The following is an 11,812-nucleotide window of genomic DNA, read 5'->3' on the forward strand; positions in this document are numbered from 1 at the left end:
ATGGTTTCAAATTTTGCACAAGGCTAGCAATTTCGGGGGAGGGATAAATCAATTCCATCAACCTCAGTGCTAAAGTGGTACTTATTTTATCGACCCCGAAAGGATAAAAGGCAAGGTCGACTTCAACAGTATTTGAAATCAGAATGTAAAGGCAGATGAAATGCCACTAAGCATTTTGCCCGGTGCGCTAACGATTCTACCAGCTCGTCGCCTACCTCTTTCAAATTTTGGCACAAGGCCAACAGTTTTTGGGGAGGGATTAAGTCGATTACATCAACCTCCAAAAGGATGAAAGGCAAAATAAACCTCGCCGCAATTTGCCAAAGAAGCAATAAGGCTTTTCTACTATATTTGCCCTACTTCAGGTGCTGGTAAATTACGCTACACCACTGCATGCAATCTGACATTGGAATACAGGATAGAAGGCAAAAACGGCATCTTGTGCTAATGGCATGGTAAACGGTGTAAGAGAACTTCAAACAGGATTCGATCGTAGATGTCTTCATTACAAAGATGGTTCTGTTTGAATTTCCATATGATTTTGTTTAATCACAACATAACATTTTATCTTTATTTTTAGGGTCTCTAAGCAGTTGCTCGACTTGGCAGAAATAGCAGGCGAATCTGCAGACTACACCTTGTCATCTTTAAAAAAAGTGGGGGCCTTATGCATGCAGGGTTATGGGTGGTTTCATCTGTTTGTTTATTACCTTCTGTTAATTTTTGTGCTGACTCTGTACGGTCTGTCTAGTGTCACTGAAATATTGTTGTTATTCTTTTCTGTATATACAGTGCCTCTAAGTTTCTTTTCATTGATTAATTCGCTGGTCAATTTGTGTCATTGTTTTGTTGAAGTCGGTATTGCCGTACCTTTCTAGTTTCAGTAGTATTATGTTACTGGATATTTTCTCCTTTTACAATTCATATAGGTTTTAAAAATTAATTCTGGTGTCTGCAGTTTGACATCATCTCAGTTTTTCTGTTCAACAAGCATACTTCTGTAATTATGTTGTGCTTTTTGGCACTGCACAGGGTGCGTATATTGACAGTATGTATATATATTAATATTAAATATATATTAATATTAATACAATAGTACGTTCCTACTTACCTTTTGTGTCATATTAAGTAAAGAAACTTCACTAGAGTGGAAAAGAAATAGCTGGTGGTTATGGTAGTGATGGTGACGGTGGTGATGTGTTGATAATGGGGAATGGAGAGAGAGAGAAAGAGAGAGAGAGAGAGAGAGAGAGAGAGAGAGAGAGAGAGAGAGAGAGAGAGAGAGAGAGAGAGAAAGAGAGAGAGAGAGAGAGAAAGAGAGAGAGAGAGAGAGAGAAGCGGGGGAGAGAAAGCAAAGGTTACAGAATATAATTAAACAAGGTGTGAATACGTACATACATAAATAATACATACACACACACACACACACACACACACACACACACACACACGTATTTGTGTGTGTGTGCTTTCGGTGTGAATGGTTTTTTATACGGAGCCCTTTTTACAATCCTGTAACTAATAATAATGGTATTTTTATGTAAGCTTAAAGCATATGGCAATCACCGTGTAATGACTAAGGAAAATAGTCTATATATAGTCTTACCACGCAGTCACTCCTGTATATATATATATATATATATATATATATATATATATATATATATCTGTAAAAATATGTGATATATATATATATATATATATATATATATATATATATATATTATAATATATATATATATATATATATATATATATATATATATATATATATATATATATATATATATATATATATATATATATATATATATATATATATATATATATATATATATATATATATATATATATATATATATATATATATATATATATATATATATATATATATATATTTACATAATATCGAGGTCTCTTTCTTTCGTTTGTTGTCCTTTCTATCAATATATATATATATATATATATATACATACGTTTGATGGGGTGTGCGAGACAGAATATGTGGTGTGTATATGAATTGCTTTTGTGAGTATGTGTGAAGAGACAGAGAGTAGTGTTGATGGTGTGCGTGTGTATATGAGAGAGAGAGAGAGAGAGAGAGAGAGAGAGAGAGAGAGAGAGAGGGAAAGAGAGAGAGAGAAAGAAAGAGAGAGAGAGAGAGAGAGAGAGAGAGAGAGAGGGAAAGAGAGAGAGAGAGAGAAAGAAAGAGAGAGAGAGAGAGAGAGAGAGAGGGAAAGAGAGAGAGAGAAAGAAAGAGAGAGATAACTGAAATTTTTTTCATTCAGTTTTTGTAGTGAGTGATTGAGAGAGAGAGAGAGAGAGAGAGAGAGAGAGAGGGAGAGTGGGTATGTATGTATGTATGTATGAATGGCTTCAATGACACACACGTGCACGCACGCAGGTTGTTTAATCGATTTTCTCGGTATATATGGGGGCTAGGAAAAAATACAAACCGCATTCCAATCTATGCACCCGTCTCCACATGTGTGCCATTTTTCACGCGAATCCACCCAGCCATTTGGCTGTGAACCTCAAGACAAGAAAGAATACAACGCTCGCCCATGTCAAATTTATATTATAGAAATAGATGAGGGATGGAATTCGTGCGCTTAAAAAGCTTATGCTATTAATGAAATGAAGTTAACGACATTGACTTTTATATTCATATATAACTTTTTGTTCTGTTGTGGAATTTTCATGGGTTTCGCTAGATCTCATAAATGCATAAACACGCAAACACATGAAAATGCACACGCGGATAAACATAATATACATACACACACGAACACATACGCATCTTCAAATACACAAACACGAATATGCTTGCATGTTTGCTCATGTACAAGACTTCATACTTACAGAAGAGCATGTATCATCATCAGGTTTGCATCCAATCACATTGCAACGGAAAGAGACAGCGGGAGATTTCACGAAACGGAAAGCCCGAATGAGGAGTGAAATTGTCATAGGGATGGCGCCATCTTTCTTTAAGTCACCAGCAATAACGCTGAACGCATTCTTGTTGACACAACTGGTGGTGAAATGAAGAAATAAATATGAAAATAAGATGTCGACTACATTATATTGAAACAAATGGAGAATGACATTGTGGTGTTTATAACAATTTATAATTTAGACACACTGTCTCTCTTTCTACACCAAACAGCATACATCCACATATATATTTGCAGCAGTACTTAACATTGGAAACTGTGTCAGCTCAGTAACACGATGGTCACGACATATCAGGTGATCTTAGTCTAAGGTTCAGCCAATCACTGGCGCATTTGAGTGGGTGTTAAGAATAATGGAAAATTCCATACAGTTTCGCACCAAATCATGATTATAAATTGAGAGAGAGGAGAGCGAGCACTGGCCAAGGACAGCAGATGTTTTCGTGGTCAGCAGACAGTCATTCCAGTTTGACTTCATTTTAAAAGACCACCTCATCAAGCATGAAGACTTACGTTTTCTCTTCTCACCAAACATACATTCTCACATACTAGTTACTAGCATTCAGCATGATAGCCTTCAGCAAGTAACCTTTGTAATGTCAATATGAAAATAAATATGGTTCATTAAACTGGATCTTTTAGTTGGCTTTCTGTGCAAAATGGCACGCAACCTGAACAAATACTCAACTCTCAGCAAACCAAGCCACACATTTGTTTTATGATTATTTCATCGCTCTTTCAATAGACACGCTGAGGGCTAAAGCTTTGCCAATGAAATAATGAAAATATCAAAACAGGTCCGGAGTTGTCTCTTCGTATTTGTTAAAATAATTAAAATTAGTTGTTGATAAAAGAAAAAGATAAAATAGTATGGAATTGTTACAAACCTGTTCTCGATAAGTTTTATACTGCTATGTCCACCTCCAGCTTCAAAAGCTTCGCAGTCACTTACGTGGAAGTCGTTGAATACTGCACGAAAAAAAAAACAGTATTGTTTTTATAATATAATAATAAAGATACACATAAATAGAAGATATGTGCACACGCGCGCGTGTAATGGTTACTAAATTTTGGCACAAGGCCAGCAATTTAAGGGAAGTGGGATAATCGATTACATAGATTCCAGAGCTTACTGGTATTTATTTTATCAACCATAAAAGGCAAAGTCAATCTAGGTGGAATTTGAACGTAAAAATTCGGAAGAAATACTGAGCGCTTTGCTCGACGCTCCATCGATTCTGCAAGCTATCACCCTTATACATATGAGATACGTCTGTAAATATGATAAAGATATGGTCATATAATCTAATTATAAATATACGTTTTTATGTCCAAAAACGAGAAGTATACTAAACACGTTTTAATTTAACCGCTCATTCGAAGCTGAAAGTTCACACATATACGTGTGCGCGCGTACACAAGGGACATACACACATGGGAATGTTATAGACAGTCTGAAACATTAGAGAAAACAATGCAAAAATGATGAGACTAATAAAAACGATCGATTTCATTACAGCTAACATTTAATATCCCCTGGTGAGGATCAGATGAAACGATGAAACTGCCAGTTGTAATATAATCGTCATTTGAATAAAATTTTATGTATGTATGTATGTATGTATGTATGTATATATGGCTCAGTGGTTAGAGCGCCGAGCTTACGACCGTGAGGTTGTGAGTTCTAATATCGGACCGGGCTGCGTGTTGTGTTCTAAAGCAAGACACTTTATTTCACGTTGCTCCAGTTCACTCAGCTGTAGAAATGAGTTGCGACGTCACTGATGCCAAGCTGTATCGGTCTTTGCCTTTCCCTTGGATAACACTGGTGGCGTGGAGAGGGGAGGCTGCTGGTCTTCCATAAACAACCTTGCCCGGACTTGTGCCTCGGAGGGTAACTTTCTAGGTGCAATCTCATGGTCATTCGTGACCGAAGGGGGTCTCCGCGCGCGCACACACACACACACACACACACACACACACACACACACATGTATGTACGACATCTTCATCTACCAAATCCACTCACAAGAGTTTCGGTCGCCCCGAAGCTATGGTAGAAGATACATGCCCAAAGTGCCATGTAGTGGGACTGAACCCGAAACCATGTGGCTAGGAAGCAAGCTTCTTACCATACAGCCACGTCTGCGGCTATATTATATGAAAATATGACAGTCTACACCGCGTTTCGGTCTTGGCTGGGCCATGCACAACTGTCGTGACTGGTCTAGCTTGGGATAAAACAAAGAATAGATTGTCATATTTTCATAATATATGTATGTATGTATGTATGTATGTATGTATGTATGTATGTATGTATGTATGTATGTATGTATGTATGTATGTACGTGTGTATGTATGTGTGTATGTATGTATAAAGAAACGACGAAAATAAAATAAACTGCCGAGATGTCAATAAAATAAACAAATAGATGACTAGCTAAATGAAAGAGAGACGCCATAATTACCTTCATTATCCCACAAAATAAAAGTCAGTTGAACCTTATCTCCTACAAACACTGCTTTCTTCAGCGGATCACCATTAGTATCCTTAATCTCAAATCCAATTGGATTGTAAATATTCTTGGTATCAGTTTTGGTCAAATTTGAACTAGAATTAATGGAATGGCAAAATTTTAATTAACGTTTGGACTTAGCAATGGCTGAATATAGTCAAACACACACACACACACAAACACTCGTAAATTTACGTGAACTAAAGCAGTTCAATTTTAGTTCAATCAAAGCTACATATATTATCACTGGGAGTACACATGGACGCAACAGCAGTACATACATACATACATGTATACACACTCACACACACATATATATATATATGTATATATGTATTTATCTGAATTAACTATTGCTTAACCATTGTCTCACTCCGTCTCAGATGAAGGGATATAATAAATATCCTAGAAACAGCTGTAAGACCTTCTCTTTATAAATGTTCTAAAATCTTCACAGCCTTGTTTTTTTTTTTTTCATTCTGAAAAAAATTCTTATATATATATATATATATATATATATATATACATGAATTCTGTAGACGAGGTCAGAACAGTATTGGAAGAGTATTTTTCGTTGCGGACAAGTGAATTTTGGAAGAGGGGTCTTGCAAGACTACCAGATAGATGGAAGAACATTGTAGAAAATGAAGGAGAGTATATTTTAGATTAGAAAAGAACTACGTTTATCTTAAATTTGAAAAATAAAAGAAGTGTAAAAAAAACCGCGTTATATATGGATGACCCATATATATATATAAATGTATACGTATGTGTGTATGTATGTATGTATGTTTGTATGTTTCCCTCTCTCTTTCTATATAGATAGAGATACACACATATATATAGATATATGTATATATCTGTGTGTGTGTGTGTGTGTGTGTGTGTGTGTGTAGGGCTGCGTGGTAAATTCGCCCATTTCTTTCCAATGTTATTTGAATCAATACGAAAAATATTTTTATCGTAGTGTTTTTTTTCTTTGCAGCTTTATTCTTACTCTATTACTTTTGTTTATCACTTTTGAAATGCATAGAAATTTTACAGCTTTTCACATATATGACAATGGAGTGCCATCTTTTTCAATCAAGGTTCCATAGGTGCCAATGTTTCCAAAGCCTCTCGAGACATTTATACGGTTACTGAAAGAACTGCACGGAAATTTGTCCTCGAACGGGGACAAATTCGGCCTTATAAGTGAATCGATTTTACGAACTCATCTACGAAGATCCGCACCAGTCTACTTGGGAAATGGACCAGTAGATGGAAGGTTTTTTGTTTAACAAGAATGTGGAGCTGAAAGCGTGGCTCGATGAATTCTTGTCACGACACGTTAATTTCTTCTGTCAAGACATTGACAAGCAAGTGGGACGTTGGTAAGAAGTCTTGAACAACAAAGAATATATTATCGACTGAATTGTTAAAATTGTTGACGAAAGATGAGGATTAAAATAAATGAAAAAAACAAACAATAACAAACAAATCTATCTTACAATCCAATGTGTGTGTGTGTGTGTGTGTGTGTGAGAGAGTGCGCATGTGCGTTTATGTGTGTGTTTAGGCTGCAGGATACTTTTGTTTGGAAGTCTATTGATTCTGACAATCCACCAATTCCATATCAGTAATAAAGAATATATTTGACCCTACAAGGACAATTACTCTTTTATGTTCAGCTAATGAAAGTTAAATTCTCAAAGTTAAAAAAAAAACAAAAAAAAAACACACTTTTGAGAACTTTGGCACCTCTTAAATCCAACCGACCCATTTATACACAATGAACTTCTAATATTTCTTTTGATGCCAGAATTGATTTTTTGTTTAAAAACGTCTTTCAATACAGATTGTATATTTGAATAAACTTTGGTTGTCTAAAAGCTTAATCATTAGCTTTGTCTAATTATCACATATTTGATATCATTTCATGTCAACTCACTCTTCGACAACATTGGAAGTCATAGACATAGGGTCAATAACCATCTTGAGGTTATGTTGGCAACTGACTGTGTGCAACTCATCGAAACTGTTCATGATGTCTTGGTTGTACAGCACCACGATTTCCCGCTTAAACGACACATCACCGATCTGTAAAAGGAATAAAGTGGACGCAAGTTTAAAAATGATATCATTTATATCGGTAAATATTTTTTTTTTATTCAGACATAAAAAGGGCCACACAAGCAGAGGGAGAAGAAAGAGAATGAGGTTGTGTGATGTTTATGGCCGTTTTTCTGCCTGATGCGTCGCTGTTGCCGCGCGCCCTGCAATGGTCTAATAATGAGAGAGTAATCCAACGGTGAAATCTGTATGTTAAAAATAGTTGCCAAATCTCTCTCATATCATATCATATCTCATCGTATTAAAAGGGAAGAGCACACTTGATAAACTATATTCGAACAAAAATAAATAAATAAATAAATTAATTAATTAATTAAAAAGGAAGAAAACGGCATGGTCACAATTAGAATACTTTTGGTGAAAGATCTGCCTACCAGGTGTGACCTGGGGCTAAACAACAACAACAACAATAATAACAAAAATAACAAAATGACGAGGACGACGAACGAACCTCTTCATTCGAGTTGCTAGAAAAAGCAACCAAATTTCTCTCAAAATAAAGCTCACATTAAAAAGGGACGAGGTATTCAATGCCTGAGAGAGAAACGAGATGAATATAGCTGGTAAACCTGATTATAGGTGTGCTCAGGAATGGATAACTTTAGCTAGATAATAACAACAGCAACATTCATCTCCGTCAATAGCAAATTAAGAGTTAATTATTAATATTTAAATGTAAATGGGTTTATCAATATCGTATCAAAACTATATCACTATTAATAAACTATCAGTATCAATAGCTGATATTATATTGACAACAAGAAGGATGTGGTTATTTTCTGCAGTACGTTAGTGACCTTACTTACCTTTGGAATATCGCTGAAAACAGTTTGACCTTCAATCCCGGCTCCACATCCAGAAAAGTAATCCAAATTAAGTTCCCACACGTCTCCCATATTGTTGAAAGAACAGTTCGGATTATCTTCGAAATCTTTCACGAATATTTTCCCGGTGAATTGTCCGAAAGGAGCGATTTTTATAGACATCTGTGTGCTTTGGCAGTCGACGGCAACTGGGGAAAATAAAACAAAACGACGGCAAATCCTTGAGAAAATCCTATACAATTTTATTAGGTGTTCATTTTAGAAACGGGGAAAACACACACACACACACACACACACACACACACACACACACACACACACACACAATTAAAAATACATATACTATGAGGAAAAGATAACAGAAATATTTATTGACGTTGAAGAAGCAAGAATTCTATAGAAATGAAGAAGTAAATTTACTCACCTCGTGAACTTTCGCATCGGTCACCATAAAAACTCGGACTACAATAACAATAAAATGTTTCATTGGCTGTCACACATGTGCCTCCATTTTGACACTTCAAACCTCCACAGTTGGGACTTGGAGAAATGCTGGCTGTAGCATGAAAAAAATTACAAAAAAAAAAAGAAGAAAATTTAGAATTTAAAAAATAGGATAAAAGTCGACGTGTCTATTGTAAAGACTCAGGTGTTGCTGGTAATATGGCGGGTAACGGTGGAAATGTATATTTTTGTTATATCGGGTTGTTATATGTTTTGTTATATAAATACGGTATTTATAGTATTATTTTTCTCTCCCCAAATTTTATGGTCAATGAATACTAATGAAATTAATATAATTTTCAAAATAAAAATTATTTAAATTAAAATACAATTAAAGCGGAATTTCCTATTTCGTATATTTAAAATAAACATATTTTATTAGTAACTGTGATATTAGTTAGTTATCGATAATTAGCTATATGACATCACCCAATATTATCCGCAATGGCAAAAGTATATAAACCTGAACATTGTCATACGTGAGTAACACTAGTTTAGGATAACTTAACCAAGGGAGATAAATACGATAATATCAGAATTATCTTCTTTTGTGGGACGTATAAACAAAAAGAGAGGAGAGACAAACTGCCAATGATTATAATATATTACTGGAAGGGGTGGGGGTGCAAAGAAATAGGAAGATGAAAGGTCATGCATTTGTTTTAGTTGTTCCACCATCATCATTATCAAAACCCATGAAAAACAACGGCAACGAAAAACAACAATGACAACACAAAGACACAGTAGCAGTCAAAGAAAGAAAAAGACAAACCACACACATGCTGGTTATAATGAAGAAAGAGAAGGAGGAGAAGGAGGAGGAGGGAGAGGAGGAGAAAGAGGAGAAAAAATGAAGTAGAAAGGGCAAAAGAAAGAGGAGGAGTAGGAGGACAATGGTGGTGACGATAATGATGATGATGATGAAAAGAAGAAGAAGAAGAAGAAGAAGAAGGAGAAGAAGAAGAAGAAGAAGAAGGAGAAGAAGAAGTAGAAGAAGAAGAGCAACAATAATAATAACAATAACAGAGTGAAGAAACATTGAGAATTGAGTCGAAGAGGGTGAACTTTAAAGAAGTGTCAGCGTGTTGATATTACTAGACGTAGCGTTGCGCATGTGTATGTGTGTATGTGAATCTGTGTATGTGTATAACTGTGTCTGTGTGTGTGCTATTGTATGTATGCGACTCTCTCTCTCCCCTGTCTCTCTTCTCCCCTCACTCCCTCTCTCTTCCCCTCTCTCTCTCTCTCTATATATATATGACACACCACACCACACCATCACTCCACACCACACCATCACTCCACAACACAACACACAACACACCTCACTACACCACCACACTACATCGCACCACCCTGCACACACTAGCATTGACCACTTCCCAGCACCCACACTACACCACATCATGCCACATCATGTCACACCACTCCGCACACGCTAGTACTGACCACTTCCCAGCACCCATACCATCATCTACACACCTACATATGCACACACCCACACGTCAAGGTCACCAGCCCCAATCCACACGCACACACTTACATGCTCTCACATACACACGCATGCGCACCATCGTTTTGGGATCACCACTAGTTTATTATCCCCCCTTCTTCCTAGCTCTCCTGTCTGACCACCTACGTCCAGCCGTCGCCATGACTGACCGCTAGCCACTAAAGCTCTTTTTCATTTTCTCTCTGTTTATTTTCTCGCGTTCCTTTCTGTTGAAGAGCGAAGGCTCGAAACGTAAGAGACTTTCTCACCTTCCCGAGCGTTAACCTAATACACCTGTTTGTTGTTTATACACCTGTCTTCGTCATTTGTTTTTTGTAAATTCCAACTATATATATATATATATATATATATATATATATATATATATATATATATATATATATATATGTACCGGGTTTGCTACCGTTACAGAGAGAGGTGTCGTAAGCATCCTGACAGTGGATAGATGGTCTCTCTGCACCGTTGCATGCATTACTTGGCTGGTAGAAAGGCAGATAAACACAGGTTAGCTGAATTAATATATTTACATGGAATACAATACGCAGACTACGAAATAAAGAATACAAAATAAACAGGAGTTATGTAATAGTCTTATCGTGACGGCTGTTTCGGTAAACCATTACTTAAATCGTAACCATGTTCATTAGCGACCATAATATCGTAGGTGTACGGAATAACACGAGTTCTTTTAGATTCATCAGGCAAGGTCATCCTCATCGGAAGAATATCGCCACATACATACATACATACATACATACATACATACATACATACATACATACATACATACATATATACATACACACACATACATACATACGTGTGTGTGTTTGTGTATATGTGTTTGCTTGTGTGTGTGTATATATGTGTATATATGTGTTTGTGTGTGCGTGTGTATGTATACATATCAGGTTACTCTTAGTGATATTGGTAACATGTGACCTAGTACAACGTATCGCGACTAAATACTACCAAGCCTGCTTGGTATGTTAGGGTGATTTTCGCCGGTCACTCTACGAGAGGAAAATCAAAATCTTCAGCAGGCAGATGAACTCAGTCGAGTCAACGTCCATCTAACAGCTGGGTGTGAGAGAGATCCCTCGGTCTTCGTTTAGACATTCCTTTAAGAGAAGTAAAACTCTGATGTAAGACCTTCGACTTCGTTTGCATCTAGTGATGTAGACTAGTTCTTCATTTTGGTTAAATTCATACGTTGTTCAGAGAGGGGAAATAGCCCAGCGCTAAGCATTTCGTCACTTCAAGAAGCTTCAGGCGCAGGTATTGTTTAGTTTTTAACATCTCTATTAGCATCTCTATTATGTATTGCATAATACGGCGTGCTGTATTGAGAAAGACAAAATACTCAATGAAAAATTCCATAATGGA

At 36.3% G+C, this 11,812-nt stretch overlaps 1 protein-coding gene across 2 annotated transcripts in view; it reads right to left on the reverse strand.

Moving 5' to 3' along the window:
• Positions 1 to 11,812, reverse strand: part of LOC106868969 (EGF-like domain-containing protein 2) — a 46,268-nt gene that overhangs the window by 3,237 nt on the left and 31,219 nt on the right. For both annotated transcript variants that reach the window (XM_014914449.3, XM_014914448.3), the window contains 6 exons: positions 8,834 to 8,965; positions 8,392 to 8,597; positions 7,404 to 7,552; positions 5,426 to 5,568; positions 3,845 to 3,926; positions 2,863 to 3,034 (listed from right to left, as the gene is read on the reverse strand). In XM_014914449.3, the coding sequence (XP_014769935.1) occupies positions 2,863 to 3,034; positions 3,845 to 3,926; positions 5,426 to 5,568; positions 7,404 to 7,552; positions 8,392 to 8,597; positions 8,834 to 8,965 (884 nt within the window). The remainder of the gene's footprint in view (positions 1 to 2,862; positions 3,035 to 3,844; positions 3,927 to 5,425; positions 5,569 to 7,403; positions 7,553 to 8,391; positions 8,598 to 8,833; positions 8,966 to 11,812) is intronic.

The sequence above is a fragment of the Octopus bimaculoides genome, chromosome 16 (genome assembly GCF_046866305.1).
Source record: "Octopus bimaculoides isolate indiv1 chromosome 16, ASM4686630v1, whole genome shotgun sequence".
In the NCBI taxonomy this organism is placed as follows: Eukaryota; Metazoa; Mollusca; class Cephalopoda; order Octopoda; family Octopodidae; genus Octopus; species Octopus bimaculoides.